General features: G+C 34.6%; 4 protein-coding genes across 6 annotated transcripts in view; 2 read left to right on the top strand and 2 right to left on the bottom strand.

Annotated features, from left to right (window-relative positions):
* Window positions 1–1203: 1203 nt before the first annotated feature.
* verm (LDLa and CE4_CDA_like_1 domain-containing protein vermiform) lies at window positions 1204–7030 on the top strand. 2 transcript variants are annotated; one of them, XM_077436831.1, is made up of 5 exons: window positions 1204–1325; window positions 2897–3029; window positions 3864–3994; window positions 5371–5520; window positions 5602–7030. In XM_077436831.1, the coding sequence occupies exons 1-5, from the start codon at window positions 1271–1273 to the stop codon at window positions 6756–6758; spliced, it is 1626 nt and encodes a 541-aa protein (XP_077292957.1). In that variant the 5' UTR covers window positions 1204–1270; the 3' UTR covers window positions 6759–7030. The 2 variants fall into 2 exon arrangements, with proteins under 2 accessions (XP_077292957.1, XP_077292958.1); XM_077436832.1 differs by lacking the exon at window positions 3864–3994 and adding an exon at window positions 4150–4262 and having other exon boundaries at window positions 1209–1325.
* A 3203-nt stretch (window positions 7031–10233) lies between these two features.
* On the top strand, window positions 10234–17043 carry LOC143916170 (endoplasmic reticulum-Golgi intermediate compartment protein 3). Its single transcript, XM_077437120.1, has 8 exons — window positions 10234–10457; window positions 10533–10691; window positions 10774–10925; window positions 11380–11438; window positions 11510–11672; window positions 11749–11938; window positions 15795–15996; window positions 16069–17043. Exons 1-8 carry the CDS (start codon window positions 10367–10369, stop codon window positions 16199–16201), a joined length of 1149 nt encoding a protein of 382 aa, XP_077293246.1. The 5' UTR covers window positions 10234–10366; the 3' UTR covers window positions 16202–17043.
* LOC143916172 (reactive oxygen species modulator 1) lies at window positions 11926–13698 on the bottom strand. The gene is made up of 2 exons (XM_077437124.1): window positions 13388–13698; window positions 11926–12328 (listed from the first exon to the last, which is right to left on the bottom strand). Exons 1-2 carry the CDS (start codon window positions 13528–13530, stop codon window positions 12220–12222), a joined length of 252 nt encoding a protein of 83 aa, XP_077293250.1. The 5' UTR covers window positions 13531–13698; the 3' UTR covers window positions 11926–12219.
* LOC143916171 (transcription termination factor 3, mitochondrial-like) overlaps window positions 16192–20668 on the bottom strand; it is a 143587-nt gene continuing 139110 nt past the window's right edge. The window contains exons 2-4 of one of the 2 annotated variants that reach the window (XM_077437123.1): window positions 17309–17814; window positions 17018–17232; window positions 16192–16501 (exon numbers count right to left, since the gene is read on the bottom strand). In XM_077437123.1, the coding sequence (XP_077293249.1) occupies window positions 16224–16501; window positions 17018–17232; window positions 17309–17769 (954 nt within the window). In that variant the 5' untranslated portion in view covers window positions 17770–17814 and the 3' untranslated portion in view covers window positions 16192–16223. Of the gene's footprint in view, window positions 16502–17017; window positions 17233–17308; window positions 18100–20668 lie in introns of those variants that run through there. The other variant, XM_077437122.1, reaches the window with a different exon arrangement.

Genomic DNA, 20668 nt, shown 5'->3' with positions numbered 1-20668 from the left:
TTCTCACAAACAAATATTATGTGTATGTACAGTTATGAAGTATCGATCCACTGAAAATAGCAGCTATAATCAAATTTTTATACCAGTACGTAATTTTATATTTTTTAGAATAATTATGAGTATTTTATTTCATTTAACTTGCTCTTATTTACGAGTGTCTCTAAGCTCTATTTATTTGTCATAAAATAATATTATTTGTTCAAGGGATTTTTCATGTGTTTTTTTTTTTTCCATTATTTTCAACTTCGACGTCAACATTTATCATTAAAATAACATTTTTTCTGGTAATACTTCGTGTATATGAAAATAAAGTGAAAAAGCATAGTTATTATTATAATTTCCAGTTAATTTATAATTCTTAATAATTTTTTTATTTTTTTTTATTACATTTTATACCAGGAAGGCCTTACAAGTAAACCCCAATGCGCCTTCCTGGCCAATTACAAACAATACAGCATTTTTTCATTATACAAGTCGCTGAATTACGAGACACTGACAACTCGCAAATTAACGAGACATCTATGAATTGTACATAAATTGTATTGTTCATTAATCATACTCAAGTAGTGGTGACATAGTAGGTAGGAAGGATTTTTAGCCAATTTTTAATCGGGAACCGTTTCAACAATGAAATCAGAGAAAATTGGCAAACTCTGATAGGAAACGATCTGACCAGCAGCACTACAGATATACTCTTTTCAATCGAGGTCAGCTCATGGGATCGAACCCAGCGTCTCTCGACGCTAAGCAGAAGCTAAACGACCGAGCTATGCTGCTCGTTTTATTTAAAATAAAACATTTTCTGTCGATTTTAAAAAGTTCAATGGTTTTAAATATAATCGGTCTTTGTTCTATGGTTTTAAATATAGACCGTCTATAGTGATCCTTAAGTGTCGTTGCCAATACGCAAAACAACCAGTTTAACTTTTTTACTTAATTTTCATCGGAGACCACTTTCACCACAGACACCAAATTGTGAGTGATCCGTGATGAGTACAAATTCCGCATATAATTATCAATAAACTTTGTGTACTTATACTAATCGAAGGCTGACAATAATATCGTCTTACATAACAACCATTGCAGCAATATCCTTGATGTATTTCGATAATTGATGGGTCGATTAACTGCGGGCCGCGCTTTGAAACCCCTTGAGCGGTTTATGTCGATTGGACGAAAAGGTGCGCCTGCGCAAGCATGGTGGAAGCTTCCACCATTTTATGGTGGAAACCGCCATCAGCAGCAGCGGCTCAGTCTATCTGTAGCCATCATGGCGCGAACTACCCTCCTGCTTTGCTTCGCTCTATTCGTCTTCGCAGTCGCAGGTTAGTTAACAGTTTCGAATATACAAATTTGACTTTATGAAAAAATAAAAGAGAATAATAAAAACAAACTTTAAATGGAGTTTCATTATTTTTATTTTATTCAATTCAATTGTTTCTCTTATATTTTAAATTTTGAATAAGCCTTGTTTCAATAATTTGAAAATGTACGTTTCGGGTTTCAGTAGTACGCGCGCGTTGATGTTTCTTGATATAAATGTTCACAAAACCATGCATGCATACGAATTTTAGTTGTTATATAATCATACAATACACTGTAACAATTGTCCTTTAGTTTTAATTAATAGTTTTCATATAGAGAATTTTTTCAATATATTTCTCTATTTATACTTTTGCTTTTACGAATTATAATTGTAAGTATAATATAATATATTGAAAAGTTTTATATATTGATTTATATTATTTAAGTGTAAGCAATACATAAATACTCAATTAGTGTATGCATCATCATAATTTTTTTCATCGTAAAATAATAATAGTTATTGTTATTATACAAATGCAAGTAAATACATAAATGCATGTATGTATATATGTATGATAGGAGCCGTTATAGTCGCCCACTTGTATCGCTGTTACAAATATATGTATGTATGTACATATGTATGGTCTCAAATTAATTATAAATTTATTCAAAGTGACGTACTTGTCAACCTAGATTTTTTTGTTTTCGAACGTTTCGAGAGTGCATAATTTAAAAATTTGCATGAAACGCTCGCACTTTAGTTAAAAATCTTCGCATTTTCAGCACGTGTATGTGTCTATAGATTATATACATTATATATATATATATAATGCAGTTCAACAAACGCGATTTCTAATATAACACCGCGCCGAAGAAACGAAACGAATGGCCCGAGGCGGAGCAAGTATTCTGTGTATATTATAATACATAGGCACGTTCGAGTTGCAAATCGTTCCAATTACTGCAATGGATATTTCGTCGCGTTTTCACCAATGTATCTGTTTATTTATTTATTTATATACGTGGCTTTTCCTTCGCGTGCGCCGAAAGCGCGACAAGGGAAAGTGATATTTTAGCAAACGAGCCGAAAACAACCGGAAAAAAAGATGCTGTTGCGCAAGTGGTGGTCGAGTTTGGATATTTTCATGAAAAGTGAGTTTTGAAGCTCTCGCGCGACCTCGATTTCAGATTTTCGATGGTCTGCAGTTGGCTGTGCCCTCCGCCATTTGTCCACCGGTGCACACACAGCTTCCATGGCTGTAAAACCTGTTTAGTGTTAAGGAAAGCGAAATGTGACCTTACGCGATGACGCCGACATGGAAAGTGAACTGAGCCCGTTACTCGGCACGTTTTATCCGACCACTTCTATGTAGATTCTCGTCGAACCGGTAATCGATTCGATTCGAACAAAGCTCTCGTTCTTCCGCATTGTCCGTAAGCCAGTATTTGTAAGTCGAAAACGATTCCATTTTGATTTGAAAATATATAATTTTTTTCCGTACTGGTCCGTTTTTATCCGTAAATACCGTTAGAATGTTCTTTCTGTAGATTAATTTCGCATATCCAATACTAAATTTTTTTTAATGTTTAGGTGATGCTGCACGTGTGAAGCGGCAGGAGGATGATGATGGACCTGATCAGAGTCCCGAAGAACTGTGTCACGATCGTCCCGCTGACGAATATTTCAGATTGACGAATGAGGGTGATTGCAGAGAAGTAGTCAGGTAATATAAATGCTAAAATCTTATGCCAATAGTAACAAAATATCAATATAAATATAATGTAAATTATAGAAAAAAATCTACTTTAAAAATTACTGCACGTGATTTAATAACTATACATTATTCGTATCTAATATACCGATATTAAATTTCAGCAATCTTGATATATAATATGAAAGGTATTTGTCTAATTTGTACTGTCATCAAAACAGGAATTGTATATTATGACCTTTAATTAGTTACAAAAATTAATACATTATGTACAATCTAAGACTAATGTCATTGGTAATTAGAGAGTAATTCATGCGGAACTATTTAAGGTTCCAGTTTTCAATTTTGACGCATTGAATAAAATTTTTATGTTGTTGTATTTCATACTATGTGAATATGTTTCAATTCAACCTCAAATTCGTTAACTACATTTAAAAAGATTAGCGTCAGAAAAATTGTTTTATTTTAAATTATAACGTTTAATTTTCAGAATCAAAGCATTTGAAGTATACTAATTAATACACCGTGTTTAATTGAATACTTGGGGGAGGGCAAATCTTTGGAATGCAATTTGCTAATGTTTCAAAACCATATATGCGAAACGGATGACTAAACTGTATGAATTTTTATGCCTACAGTTGTTAGTCAGTCATTTAGTTATTAGTTTTGAAAGATTTGTACGTTGCACAACTGGAATTGATTTATTCAATCATATTTGGTTGAATAAATCAAAGGAATAGTTATAGTCATCGTGGGATATGAACATAGGGGGGGAGGATTTTGTGAAGTAAGCTTGGCTATGTGCTTTTAGCGTGTAAGATAATTTGATAAAGATGTGTTGTATAGGTGTGATAAGGGAGCAGAGAACGGCGTGACACGCCTGGCATCTGTGCGCTGTCCTGGAGGCTTGGCCTTCGATATTGATCGCCAGACCTGTGACTGGAAAACTAACGTTAAAAATTGCGACCAAGTGGAAAGTAAGTTTGTATTTTGAACTGAAGAAGCGGCCGGTGTCGGAAACTGTGGGGCACGTGGGACGAACCCCCCCTCCCCTTGTATATGTTACGGCACGGTCCGCTTCGCTCACATTTACCATTTTTATTGATCAGATTATTATTTTCTTTCCGACCAGGTGTACTAGATCAGGTCTTAAACAGATCACTTGCCCATCTGGCTTAGCGTTCGATGTCGACAAGCAAACTTGCGATTGGAAGGGTAAAGTGACCAACTGTGATAAGCTTGAAAGTAAGTTTTCATTATTCAACAAACAACTGGTTGGAACGTAGGTAGTTTTTCTTGGTTGGTGTGCAGTCGGGGGACACAAGTAGTTGATCCGCACGACCGTAGAATTTGATATGCATGATAAAAATAAAGTTGCAATAAAAATACGCAGTTAAATCAACAGTTATATTTCACCGTTTGGTTTAGCAAAAACTGGTGCCCCCCTTTCATCCCCTCCTTTCACTTCCTTCTGTTCATCTGCTCTCTGTGTACATATTTTTTTCGTATTTTGCTATACCTACCTAATAACATGCATGTAGTCTTTTTCTGGATGGAAAATTGGTTTAATACCTGGTAGATATAATTGATATTCTAACAGACTCTTTGTGTCCACCACATAAAATGATCATACGATTAGACAATTTATCATACATCCAGAAACAGATTATACGTACGTATCTACTTTTTCCCTTTAACCATGTGTATAATATTATATAAGGTTTTATTATATCTCTTGGGCTTAAAAAAAAATCCGCATCTACTGATTAACTAATGCATGTAACAGTTTCATTTCATATTTTCACTAAAATTATACATAATAATAATAATTCACAAATGCACATCTTTTAATACTTTACTTTATTAATTTTACTCCTAAATCTTCGGCTTATTATGTCAATATCGATTTTACTTACTTTATTGAATTTAAGTATATAACAATTCTAATAAAACTTAAGCATTCGCTTTTATTTTTTAATATGAAACTTTTCTTTTAATTTTTATTTATATTATTTTCCAAAAATGATCGTTCAGTTTGAATTCTATATAAATTAAGGTAATAAATAATAAAACAAAAGAATTATAAATTTTTTACTGTTTTCTGTATACAAATTCAAATGTTTGTTTCTTAACTTTTTCAGTCTTCATTTGTGCTAATAAAACTATACGTTTTCTTGTTTCAAATCTTTTATCATTAATATTTCACGTGACCTCTTGTGTGTGTTTTAACTTTCCATTAATAAACTCTTTCACTTCCAGTTCTTGCTGGTACCAAACACGACGTGAAAGCGACTCCCCACAATGATGTGTCTTCGCATTTTAATTTATTTATTTTCTCACCGTTTGATTTCAGAACCAAGAAAAGTTTTGCCCATCTTGAAGACTGACGAGCCAATTTGCCCAGAAGGAAAATTATCCTGCGGAAATGGTGAATGTATCGAAAAGGATCTGTTTTGTAACGGAAAGCCTGATTGCAAGGACGAGTCTGATGAAAATGCTTGCAGTGAGCACTTCGATCTCTGTCTTTTTCTGAAATACCTTAAAAATTCTTCTGATTTCTAAAATATTCTCTGTTCATTTTCAGCCGTTGAAACTGATCCTAACAGGGCACCGGACTGCGATCCCAACCAATGCACACTTCCCGATTGTTTCTGCTCTGCTGATGGTACACGTATTCCTGGTCAAATCGAGCCAAATCAAGTACCTCAAATGATCACTATCACTTTCAACGGAGCCGTCAACGTAGACAACATCGACCTTTACGAAGAACTTTTCAACGGAAACAGACAAAACCCGAATGGTTGTCAAATCAGAGGAACATTCTTCGTCTCGCACAAATACACCAACTACTCAGCCGTGCAAGACCTCCACAGGAAAGGACACGAAATCTCAGTTTTCTCACTGACCCACAAAGACGATCCTCAATACTGGAGCGCTGGTTCTTACGACGATTGGCTCGCTGAAATGGCTGGAGGTCGTCTCATCGTTGAACGTTTCGCCAACATCAGCGATGGTTCCATCATCGGAATGAGAGCCCCATACCTCCGCGTAGGTGGAAACAAGCAATTCGAAATGATGGCAGATCAATTCTTCGTATACGATGCCTCAATCACTGCTTCCCTCGGTCGCGTACCAATCTGGCCTTACACCTTGTATTTCCGTATGCCTCACAAGTGCAACGGTAACGCTCACAATTGTCCATCTCGTTCTCACCCAGTCTGGGAAATGGTCATGAACGAACTTGATCGTAGGGATGACCCAACCTTCGACGAATCTCTGCCAGGTTGTCACATGGTTGACTCTTGTTCTAACGTCCAAAGTGGTGAACAGTTTGGCCGTCTTCTCCGTCACAACTTCAACCGTCACTTCAGTACCAATAGGGCACCTCTCGGTCTCCACTTCCACGCCTCTTGGTTGAAATCCAAGAAAGAATACAAAGAAGAACTTATCAAGTTTATTGAAGAAATGTTGGACAGAAACGATGTATACTTCACCACCATGTTGCAAGTAATCCAATGGATGCAAAATCCAACTGAACTCACAGGACTCAGAGACTTCCAAGAATGGAAAGAAAAGTGCGATGTCAAGGGACAAGCCTACTGCTCCCTTCCTAACGCATGTCCATTGACAACTCGCGAGTTGCCTGGAGAAACTCTGCGTCTCTTCACCTGTATGGAGTGCCCCAACAATTATCCGTGGATTTTAGACCCTACAGGGGAAGGGTTTAATGTAAGAAAATAATTTTAATTTATTTTATATTGAAAAGACTGTCGTATTTGGATTTGTGTAAATAATAATTATTATTGTTATCCTTGATACCAACCACTCCTACTCTTTTTAAATCCTAATAGAATTTAAAACATCAGACCGTATCTAGTCTTCGACAAGAGGCCTATAAATATTGACGCATCCTTTATTTATACTTGCCTTCTACAATCTTATACGAAAAGCTTCCGTATTTTGTATTTTTTCAATGTAACTTTATTAAAAAAAAACCTTAAAAAATACCCAATAAAAAATAAAAAATTAATTGTATTTTCTTTATTTGAAAAAAATATGACATATATTACATGCATATAAAAATGAAATCATATCATATATGTATATATATATATATATATATATATATATATATATATATATATATATATATATATATATATATATATATATATATATATATATATATATCATCATCATCATCATTTACAGCCATTCGCCATCCACTGCTGGATGAAGGCCTCTCCAACACGCTTCCACTCGTCTCTGTTTTGCGCAACACTCATCCATCTCATTCCGCACATTTTCCTAATTTCGTTCACCCATCTTCCTTGCGGTCTTCCTTTTACTCTTTTGCCTTCTCTCGGGTACCATTCAAGCACTTCTTTTGTCCACCTTTCGTCCATCCTCCTAGCTACGTGACCCGCCCATTGCCATTTCAATCTCTTCACTCTATCCACTATGTCCACTACCCTTGTCATATTTCTCACCCACGTGTTCCGCTTCCTGTCTTTCCTCGTTATGCCAAGCATACAGCGTTCCATACTTCTTTGAGTGCATTGGATTTTATTTTGCATCTTGGCGTTCAGTGTCCAAGTTTCACATCCATACGTCATCACTGGCAAAACGCATTGATCAAAGATCCTTTTCTTCAGGCAGAGTGGCATTTTTGATTTAAAAACAGCATTCATCCGTCCAAATGCACTCCACCCTAATTTCATACGTCTCTTTATCTCTTCATTTTTACTACCAGACATGTCAATTATTTGACCTAAATATAAATAATTATTTACTACTTCTACTGGTTTATCATCTAAGGGGATGCTATCAGGCATGCAATAACTATTGAACATTAGTTTAGTCTTATCTACGTTAATTTTTAATCCTACTTTTCTACTTTCCCTGTCCAGCTGTGTTAGTCTGATGAGTAGGTCAGCTGAATCACGAGCAACTAGAACTATATCGTCTGCGAACCGAAGGTGACTCAAAAAGCGACCATTGATGCTTACTCCGGCTGTATCCCAATCCAATTTCCTGAAAACTACCTCAAGCACCGCATTGAATAACTTGGGCGAGATTGTATCTCCTTGTCTTACTCCTTTTCCTATGCTAAATTTATCTGTACCTGAAAAAATTTTAACCGAAGCTGTGGCATTCTTATATATTGCAGCTAACAGTCCCACATAGGGTTCCGGCACTCCCTGTGTTTTTAGAGCGTTAAGTACTGCATTATGACTAACTGTATCGAAGGCTTTCTCATAATCGACGAAACCTAGGCACAATGGCCGTTGATATTCGTTGGCGCGCTCGATTAGTTCGCCAACTACTTGGAGGTGGTCCATTGTGCTGAAATTTGCCCTAAGCCCTGCCTGCTCTATAGGTTGGTTCTCGTCGAGGATATTCTTCAGCCTTTCTGTAATAACCTTCGTGAATAGCTTGTAGACCGCTGAAAGTAGACTAATGGGTCGGTAGTTCTTGATATCGCTTTTGTCGCCTTTTTTGTGTATTAAAATGATAGTTGCGTTATTCCATCCTTCTGGTATAGCTTGGTTCTGGATGCATTATATATATATATATATATATATATATATATATATATATATATATATATATATATATATATATATATATATATATATATATATATATATATATATATATATATATATATATATATATATATATATATATATATATATATATATACATATATATAATATCGCTATTCTGTGTGTCTGTGTAAGATAAAGCTCGCCGTACTATAATAGTCGTTTAGATTCGACATAGATATGTACGTCACAGCTAAAACACTGCCAACAAAACGTACAAATATAATAACAAAGGAAAAAAACTTCTATACATACTGTTTGCTACCAATTTTTCCTCTAGGCCAATAGACGGCCAATAAAAGTCTCTGAACATTTAGCGCCAACTATTGAATATTTATTATTTTTTTTTTCTATTGGTGTTTTATATTGTTTATATGTACATACATAGGTATGTAGGTAGGTAATTTTTAAATTTGTTTTCATATTAGATATTAAATTAAATATATGTAAAAGGTGTTTGAAAAAATTCGACCGAGTGCGGATCGAGCACAGAACCGACACATTTTTTTAATTTAAATTTTTTTTTAATAACTTAATGTCAACACCCATGCGATGATATTTCATCGGGTACAACACTAGTTTCTAATAATATCAATAGTATGAAAATAAGTTTTGAAACTGTTAGGTCTATGGGCCATATTTATAGGCGTTGTTTTTTGCAAAAAATTGCTCCGTCACGATTTGCTAAAATTATCAACAAACTCATTAACTGCAACGTTTGTTAATAACTGTAATTTGAGTTCGATAACTATAAAACGTGAATTGATGACTTCAATATGCCAACTTAATATGCCAACACCCATGCAATGATATTTCATCGGGTACAACACCAGTACTAATATAATACGGTTCGGTGATTATTGGTCACAAAGCGCTCGCCCAAAATTCACTAAAATCTCTATAACGGAACATCTGGTACCCGAAAAGTCCATCATACTAACGATGCCTTTTGGGCGATCGTGATGTGACTAATAATCCAATTACCATATAATACATATGTACATTGAGGGTTTCGTTATACGATATTATGACATTAGACGAATCGATTATACACATACCATACATATGTATGTGTACATGTAACATATGAACACCTATGTTTCCAGATCTGGAAGAAATGAATAAATAAATAAAATTATTTTTATCTGCGCTTAAAATAATAAAAAAATGAGGACGAAATTATCCATTATTCAAATTAGTATACCCACGTTTAAATATAAAAACAGATATATGTATCTAACTTCTGTCAAAAAAGTCTACTCTTACACACAAGTACTAATGAACTTACGTACTAGTCTAATGTAATGAAAAAAGTTTACCGAGATTTATCATATTTTTAATAAGTAAATATCAATTGTAAGTTATGATTTACTGAATGGAATTCAAATTTGGTATAGCAACCATTAAATGGAAATTATTTAACAGTATTTGTGAAATATATAATTCACTGTAAGATTTACATTTTTTTAATTATAATTTAATAAGTTTATTAATAAAAAGGTAGAATTTAATGTAAATGTATTAATGAAAATAAGGAACATTTACTATTTCAGTAGAAATGGATGTAAATTTAAATTGTCATAAATAAATAAAACCCGGAGAATGGTAGTGTATACTGCTCTTACGACCGCCACGTTTGATTACTGGCAACTGGAACTGTTGACGTTTGACTGTCAACGTACCGCTTCTTGTGTGATAGGAAACCAAATGTTAAAAGTTTAGTTTTAAATCGCTTTAAATATGGCGAATGTAGTCGATAAGTTGCGTCAGTTCGATGCATATCCTAAAACTGCCGAAGACTTCAAAGTTAAAACATTTTCTGGAGCTACTAGTCAGGATTATTAATTTTTCATGTACTTTACCTTGTGTATATTCAGTGTTACTAATAGCATTTTTATATTTACAGTTACAATCATAAGTACCGTAATTATAATATCGTTGTTCGTGTCAGAATTGAAGGATTTTCTTTCGCCCAATGTAGAAGAAGAACTATTTGTAGATACATCTAGAGATTCAAAATTAAAAATTAATTTAGACATTGTTATTCCAACAATTTCATGCGACTGTGAGTATTCAGTTTGAAGTTACATATAATATGTATTTTTTTAAATATTTTTGTCGAAATTAATTTAACTTTTTTGTTCTAGATCTCGCTTTGGATGCTATGGATTCATCGGGAGAACAGCATTTACAAATTGACCATAATATTTATAAAAGACGACTGAATTTAGAGGGTCATCCAATAGAAGATCCGAAAAAAGAAGACATTATTATAACTTCAAAAGACATAGCTGAAATAGTAAAACATAACTTTTAAATTTATTCATTGATATTTCCTTATTGCCAGTAAATTGTGCATTTAAAGTTTGATTTGAATAATTGTGTTGATATTGTCAGTTTATTTGGGGCTAGACTGTTGTTTAGACTTACATATGTACATATCTTTGAATTTTTAAATGAAAAGACAAAGATTAAAAATATTTTCGAGCTAAGAAGAAATCCTCAGTAATAACATCTTGTGCCACGACTTTGTTTTTTTTTTTTATAACCTCAATCTTGTTTATCAATAAAATCGTCACAGAACTTTTCAATGCTTAATCTAGCGTCAAATTGCGAAAAGAAAACAGCATTTGCGTGACTAATATATAAATTACACACTACTAGAACCAGTTTGCTCGAATCTTCAATTTATAAAATTTTTTTAAATGTTATTATGCAAAGAACTGGCGTAATATTTCATTTAACATTTTCAGAAACCTGTAAATGAAACTACTGCAGTCGAGTGCGGCAGTTGTTACGGTGCATCCGAAAAGTTAGGATTTTCATTATTTATCCAATATTTAGGTAAAGTATTTTACAAATTAAAATGGTAATATTTTGCAGATGCTGTAATACTTGCGAAGATGTTAAAGAAGCATACCGTCAAAGACAATGGGCTGTGAAACTCGAAGATTACGTTCAGTGCAAAAACGAGCATGAAAATGAGAAATTAAAATCTGCATTTCAAGAAGGTTGCCAAATATACGGTTATTTACAAGTGAACAGAGTAAGATTTATCAAATCATTGAATTCAATTAGGTTTTATATGCATACATTTAATGTTTACAACTTTTGGCAATCAGGTAGAGGGAAGTTTTCACATAGCTCCAGGGAAAAGTTTTACTATAAATCACATTCATGTACATGACGTTCAGCCATATTCATCATCGGCATTTAACACCACGCACACCATCAGGCATTTGTCATTTGGACCCACCGTTTTGGGGGACACTAGCAGCCCTTTGGACGGTACGACAAGTGTAGCAACTGAGGGTACGTTCATATTTTCTAAATTCATATAAAATTTCTACTACCATTTACATATCATTTTAATTGTGTTAAAAAAGTAAAACGAGTATACTAATCGTAATTTTTTATTGCACATCTACATTACAACAAAAAAATGCCAACAGTTGAATGTGTATGGAATAAATTATAAATCTATGTATATTATTTTACAATATGTTCGAACGCCATATCAACAACGATGGCAGTATTCAACAAATAACACGTAAAGCCAATTTTTACAGTCTTATACACGTATATGCGGTTCGTCAACAGCGTACTGCGGTTCCGATGGCCATGAATGTTCCAAAAGTACCTCCACCTTGTATCATAGTCTTTCCAACGGTGTGAACCAATTCTCTACCTCTGGCGCCATACCTAATTATCAATACAAAATAATTTTAGTCATTTTAACATCTTGATTTATTTTGTTTGAACATCTACTCCACTAGTTTTAATTTATATTTTCATTGGGCTGTTGAAATTAAGATTTTTTCCTGTTAGTCTGTGGAAATTTCTCTATTTCCATTCGTTGTATTTACGTTGTTGCGAATAAAGATGAAGTCAGTGAATTCATTACATCCTGCTCGTATAGACGCAAGTAAAGATATGCTATAGGAATTTCTATCGGTAATATTGGATTATTTATCGTATAAAACCATAGAAGTAGAATGCATAGAATGGTCATTGTTAACAAAAGTATCGTCTAAAAGCGAGCCATCGAAGAGAGACGGAAAGTCAGAAGAGAGACGAAGTTTAGCAAATAATGAACAAACTCTGCTGCGCAGAGTTTTTGTAGCAACATTTTTGGAGGCTGATAGCGATTCTATGTATAAAACACACCGGTACATACGCATCGAGTATACACACAAATACATGGTAGTTACATAAATGGCCTCTAGGTGTCTCAAACAGTTGTAGTAAAGTGACAGTACGCAACCAGTGTATTTGTAAGTGTGTACATGTACCAATATACCTTTTATTTTTGAAATACTGGTGTAAAATTGTCATGTTAGTTTATTTTCCAATATCTTTCATATTCCTTATCGCTATGTTCAATACCTTACTATCTGTAATTATGTCAATTTAGGGGCGACAAGTTCAGTACTTTGACTTTTGTATGTAAATTTGATAAAACGCGACGTTATCTTATATTTGGCTATAGATTTTAAAATGAATATGATTCAACTTGCAATAAGTTTATTATTTACATAGGCCTTTAAAGAAGTTGCACATTTCATCGTTGTATGAAACACATATGTTCCAATAAAAAAAAAGTACGAGTTCAAATTTGGATTGATACGTTCGCTAGCAGCTAGTGGAGTAAATGTCAAAATGATTATATAGGTTAAAGAGGTAATTGAATGCATTAGATAAAGGGCGGTTAGATATGTGAATGCACCGAGTAATACAAAGGTTTAAATTTGCAACGTTAACCTGAATGCAGAAAACCCTCCGAAGAGAGCTCCGCTGGCCATGCCGACGCAGCAGCCGATCATGAAACCCAGCTTCATTTTGTCGAAGCAAGTCGGGGCTGCCGAGCTGGGGATGCCCCCGTAACTGCCTCCCACCATCGGCATTTTGACAGCTCCTGCTCTTGCTCTTGCTCTACTCTCTTATACCCCAACTGTCACCTGTACTTCCAATGCTGTAATCGTAGTGAGCCCAAACCACCACGCATTTACCACCTACCGTCGAATACAACTCCGCGGTTATAACACGCATCGAAAGATAGCCGCCATTGTTGTGTCGTATCACGTTCATAGTCGGCCATGGCTGTACCGACAACATCTGCTATTTGTGTGTATGTGCTATTTTTCTATATCTTTTCAGGAATCACGTAACCAAATTATTATCCTTATATTGATCGCGACTCTAAAAACTCCTAATCTAGCTGAATCGCTTTCAATTTGTCCCCGTAACTGTCTGGGCGATATTGCGCGGTATAACGTTGCACATTATCGAATTTGTACCGCGCGCTCACAAAAAAGTCTGTAATATAAATCGCTTAAACAAATGGCTTATATCCATTGAAGTATAATGTATAGAATAGTCATTCCTAACAAAAGTATCGCTTAAAAGCGAGCCATCGAAGAGAGAGACGGAAAGTCAGAAGAGTGACAAAAGAGTGAGGAAAAAAAATTCGTGGAAGTGATCGTCCCTTACAACAACTGGACAAAACTGCTGACATCTCCGGGCACACGGATTTTTTGTGGCAACATTTTTAGGGGCTGAGAGCAATTCTATGCATACTAATTCAATGTAGATAAAGTAATAATAACTGTTTTTCAATGAGTGAGGCTGGTCCGAACATCTAGCACGTGCACATACAGATGTTCGGACTTTGTCGAACTAATACTACCACACAATTTCACTAGTAGAGCCTATTTCAAAGAGATCCTACTGCAACTGAGAAAAACAGTCGAAATCTCCGTCTGTACGGAGTTTTAGTAGCAACATTTTTGGAAGCTGAGAGCGCTTCTACCCATTCTACTTCAATGCTTATATCAAAGCAGCGTAACCTCTGGATATTGGCGGCACACATTGTTTACGACTCGTAGAGTTTGTCAGCTACGTACATGCATAGTACTTCATCGGCAGTCGCTAGTTATTCCTTATATGCATAGGGACAAACATTAACTAACATCGGTTTTCTCCCTCACACGGAGAACACATATTACCGCGGTGCACAGGTTACGATGCTCTGGCTTATATAGTAGTAAACATTAATTCGTTTTTTTATTGAATTTATTCGAATTGAAGAAAAAATATATAATCAACGATATAATGTCGTCAGCATAGACACTTTGGTTTCTTTGATGACGTCACGTCTACGAACCAAACAAACATACAAAGTCTCTTTTGAAATTATATATTAGATTATAGTAATTTTATATATTTCAGTATTTTATTTCATTTCTGCAACCTTTAGGCTGACTTTACTCACACTTTACAATTCGAGAGGTCAACTACTACAGACAAAATTAATAAAAGGATGGATGGTTAGATTTCCCGGCCTATGGAAACTCAGTTGAGTTTTTAAGAGGATCTTTATTGTTCAGTTGATACATGTGTTATTGTTTGTATGGCGAAGAAAGTAGTTGCTCGACTTTGGAGGAGTGGGCAGGCTGACTCCAGAATCTCAATCATTCTGGTTTTTATCCTTGTCGGTTGTGTAATGCGTAGCTTTATGATGAAAGCATGCTTTCGGGGGTTCTTTTGGACTCGAGGTTGTTTATCTGGAGCGAGTTTATCTTTGCCCTTGTGTGGATGAAAATATTTTGGCCAAGGTTGACTTTGCTTGCTGTACAGGAACTCGATGATATCATTGTGCGACTTTTATTTTAAGAAGTAGATGAGATCATCGACCTCGATTCGGGATAGTACAAGTTATGCTATATTTCTACAGCGACTTCGTCCAATTTCTGACAAAAAAATCCCTCCTGCCTCTTTCAAATTATTAAAGCCACTTAGCGAGGTATTTTAAGTTTTCCTTTCCTCTGTAAACGATAGTTTCGAATAAATTAAGTCCATTATTTGGCCTCACAGCGAATCATGTTGGAGAAAATAGCTCACATTATGTGATCTTAAAGCTATAAATATCAGGAGTTTAAGGACAAATTTAAACAGTATTAAGTCAACCTGATATCTTTCGAATATATTGTAACCTATGCGTTCTATAATTCCTATGATCTGTAACATTGGACATTTTTTATTAATGCCCTTTTTTTAAAACAGAACCAAAGTATTTCATTAAAAACGGAACGTGTGGTATATATATGTATTTCACATTTAAACAGTAAAATTTAGAAATGATGGATAATTTGCTTTTCTTTATTTTCAGGTGCCACAATGTTTCAATACTTTTTTAAAATAATTCCAGCGATGTACGTAAAGCTCGATAAGACTGTTTTATATTCGAATCAGTTTTCTGTGACGAAACATCAAAAAACTGTTTTAACATTGAGCGGCGAGTCAGGTATGCCCGGAGCTTTCTTCAGCTATGAGTTATCGCCTTTGATGGTAAAATATACAGAAAAAGAAAGGTAAATATATTTATAAAATATCTTGAGTTTAATCCAATCGCCAATTTCATATACACGAATGTGCACTTTTAGGTCTCTGGGTCATTTTGCTACAAATATGTGTGCAATAATTGGCGGAGTCTTCACGGCAGCTGCAATTATAGACGCTCTATTCTACCACTCAGTAAAAGCGATGCAAAAATTACAACTCGAAAAAGCTATTTAATACACTTTATTTATTTATTAAACTATATTGATTTCAAATACAAATCATATTCTGATAAAGTACACTTTGCTATTTCATGACAAAAATTTGCGTCACTGAAGGAAACCAGACACATTAAATTGACGTAATTTGGTTTTTTGCAATCGTATTGAGCTCGTCCTAGTTTTTCCAAAAATGAATGTCTTTCCTTTACCTTTGTCACCTTTTGTGTCAATACACATGGCATAGAAGCGATAGTCGCATGAGACATTTTCATCACTGAATGAATATAATTGAAAGTTTTTATAATTGATAAATTATCTGAAAAATGAAAAAAATTTAAATAATTAATAATCGACAGAGTTAGGATGCAAAACATGCTTTTTACTTTGTTAACTTGTTTTATATAATTTATTTAAGTGTGAAATGTATAAAATAAATCATTGATCGCAATAATTATTCTATATTTTGTTAGGTTCAAATTTTAAGATAACCAAACTAGTTTGAAACATTATGTATGTAGCTTTTACAAAAATTTATAATTTTTTTAATCTTTTAAGATTGATGCAACATTTAAAATGTTATCGGGGAATGCAATAAACACAAATACATTCATGATAATATTATATCACATGTGATTTAAAAATGAATTTTGTAATCTCTGATGAGGGTGGATGTATTTTTTACTGGTGTGATATAAAAATAATATTAAAAAAGTATGTTTGTTATTTTATAACTTGATTATGACAATTAGTAGATTGTAGATCATGACTTTAAAAATTAATTGTATTTCCATAGTTCAATTAAATCTAATGATTATAAAAAAAATTTACTTACTTCGAGATAATATTCGGGGGCTATCTAATATCATTTTCTTTAATTCTTCTACATCGAATCCCATTTCTTCTCTCAAAGAAAAAGTGTTAACCTTTATATGATGCATGGAAAACGTAATTAATCTAGGTTGTTTGGTAACTAATAATCGAACTTCATCTCCAGTAAGTGAGAATTCATTTTGAAACATTCCTAATCTTCTATCGATTTGCACTGTGCTAAAAAAATGAAATGAACACAATATATTTAAAACATTAAAAAGAGTATAATAAATCGAGACATTTTAAAATTTACCTAAACATTAACCAAAAAGGATTTTTTGAAACGATTCTTTTAATCATATCAATAGTAAATTTCTTTGATTCCAAATAATTTATTCTCGTTTGCAAATTGTCCATATCTTGAAAAAATATCTGGGGATTCTTCGAAATGAATTCACCCAAACAATCCGATTGAATGTAATCACTCAGAAATGTGATATATTTTTTAACATCCCTTTCGAAGTCCAAATGGAGAAATGGCTCTATGTTTTTGGGGTTCTTTTCAATCTTATGCAAATTGACACCTAGTTTTATGAAGTTTTGGAGTGTTTCTGATTGATTGACGTATTTTGCGAAGTTAAACGTGGGCTGAATAGAACCATAATATGATAAATCTTCATCAGTGGGAGCCAACAGTGACTCTGGTGTCGGGTCTTCCAGTTCCAATTCGTCAAGTTTCGATGAGCGTACTGGTTGAGCCAGAGCGATATCCATCTGGGTGATTTTATCTGGATTGACGACAGGAGTCAGTTTTGGTAACTGTAACTGAGCAGTTGAGAAGTGAGGAGTGGCATGAGGGAGTCGTCGGTGTATTCGTAATCCTCCCAACAATAGTAACCTAACCTCGCACATAAATGACATTCTAGTGTTTAGCTTTCGGTAGTGCGGTTTTCTGAATTATTTTCAAATGACTTATTGACCTATGGAATTATTATTAATATGAAATTGAAAAAATAATAGAAGTTGATGGAAATAACCACACACTACGCATGTTACAACTGTCAAAACAGTCCTAGTCGTCCAAACACCGCTAATTCTGTCCATAAATTAAAAACTAATGAAAATAAAATTTAAGCTTCAATTTAGAGACAATTCAATAACACTAATTTTAATATTTAAGTAGCAGTTTCCCATAAATAGTTTCACCATAAATATTCAATAATTTCATATTAAATAGTCCATTCACTATTTTTTCATTAGATATTTTCAAGGCTTGCGTAGCATCTTATGGTAATTGGATTATTCGTCACAAAGACAATTTTTGCCATGGAGATCGCGAATACACAATATTTGGCACTCAAGTTCTCGTTAGTATGATGGAATTTTCGGCTGCCAGGTGTTTCGTTATAGAGATTTTAGTGACTTTGTGACGAGTCCTTTGTGACCAGTAATCACCGAACCGCATCTTATACTCACTTGCACCTAATTATTCTACAGTCCATTTTTACAGAAAATTAACTCTTATGCAGTGGCGTGCGGTGAAACTCTCTCTCTCTCTTTTTGTCGTACAGCCTTACTTCATGTGCGTGAGCAGGATACAAGAGGAACAGGCTGTTCCCTTTGAATCCTGCTCGCGCACATTAAGTTAGGTTGTACCTCAAACAGAGAAAGAATTTCACTGCACGCCACTGCTCTTATGTAATAGTTAATATGTAAAAGCTAAAAATTGTTAAATAACTTGTAAAAAAGCTCTTTTGATATTTATTTATTTACATAGATATATACCAGGAAGGGTTAACAGGTAAACCCCAATGCGCCTTCCTAGACAATTAATTGCAAACATTGCAGCATTTTTATTACATAAATCACTGTATTTCGAGAGGCCGAGGAACACGAAATTAACAATTAATTAATCCATAGGCACAATATGGATTTAGATTTTAAATTTGGTTTTTTTTTTGGTGATGGTTTTTGCCAATTTGATGGAGGAACCGTTTTAACGATGAAATCGGGTAAATTGGCAAACTCGACTTGATAGGAAACGATCGACTTGGAGTCACAAATATCCAAGTGTGACCAGCAGCATTAAAGATTAGCATGGGATCGAACCCGGTAACCTTTCGGTGCTTAACATAAACGCAACCACCGAGCCATACTGCTGGCTGGATATGAATTGAGTGTAGGGAATCATCACACACGTGCACAATTTTGCACGTGTAACTTCGCTTTAGCAATTTGACATCCACGACAATAACCAAATGCAACAATTGTTCTCTACAAAAGTTTAGGAACAAACGACGACTCTAGCGCATGGTCCACCAAATGTTCTCCTCAGTCAGTCAAGAGTTCCTATTCAATCACCAGTAGGTCTGGAACAGCTAGCAACTACAGTTGCGTTCAGATCATGAGCTCGCAATATCACAGTTCCAGCACCGCTCAGTCACCAAACTCTATTAGAGGAATATAATAATAAATGCAATATGCCAATAAGTAATTTGAAGGTTCAAGAAAGAAAGAGGGGGAAGTAAAAAGCCGATTTGAATCAAGGATTTCAAGGAAAATTCTTAAGCAGAATCGTTCAATATAGATTTTAATTTATGTACAACTTTTCAGTAAGGGATTTCTTTCGCAAAGCGAAAAATAGGTAATAAACTTCTATAAATGTATGTATTATGTTTTTTTTTTTAAATATATAGGGAAAATTACATTAATTCTGTAGGAATATAACACAACTTCAACAATCCCTAATCGAGGTTGGAGACCTCATGCATGAACCCATAAAATACCCACACCCATCCATACAACACAGCGCCTGGTATCCGGCGTAGGCGCGGTGCCGGTATAATCCATCTTGCCCGTGTAAAGCTGGGCTAAAGCTATGCATTGCACAACCAACCAGGATATAAACCAGAGTACCAGCCCCAGACGCCAGTGAGCTCTAGGCAGAGAGATGTAATAAGAATAGAGGGGCCCTTACGAATAAATAATTGTTGCCAATTTTACGCGGTATGTCTATATAAATAAGCTACATCGCACGGAATACAATCAGATCAATTTACTTATAAAAATGTATCCCATGTTGTTTATTGTGTTTTTAAATGTATTGTGCAATTTTTACCGATGCTTTCTCATCTTGCGGTTAATATAAATAAACAGATAAGTTTTTATCGGACATTCGTCGAGCACCAAGCATCAAATATGACTGATGCTAAAATTATTCAGATCTGTCCGTGGACAGAATGTCACTTGATAACAAAAGAACACCTAAAGCCACTTCTATTAATATAACATTTCTCTGGATTTAGGAGTTCAGCCTGCCCACTCCTCCAAAGTCGAGCAACTACCTTCTTCGCCGTACAAACGATAGGGGTTTGGTGCATCCGATCGACAATCGCCAGACAGACTGAACGACAGATTAACTAGATGGCAGCTTTAAACGCAATTCTCGTCTTCTCGAATGATAGATTGCACATCAGATGACGAGTAACCTTTCGATGTGCACAGATGCAATTATTAAAATTGAGTTGGATCTTTCTGGCGAGTTTAATAAGGCAAAATTCGGAACTAAAGTATCAGAAGCACAGAACGTGTACAGGGTAGGTATGTCGGGAATTCGGGTAGATTTCGCTTAGTGTAAGTGCGAGCAGTGCGCACGCATAAGGTACACATGTCG

This window comes from Arctopsyche grandis, chromosome 8 (assembly GCF_051622035.1).
Source record: "Arctopsyche grandis isolate Sample6627 chromosome 8, ASM5162203v2, whole genome shotgun sequence".
NCBI lineage: Eukaryota > Metazoa > Arthropoda > Insecta > Trichoptera > Hydropsychidae > Arctopsyche > Arctopsyche grandis.
The sequence above is the reverse complement of the archived record's forward strand: the minus strand, read 5'-3'. Positions and strand labels throughout refer to the sequence as shown.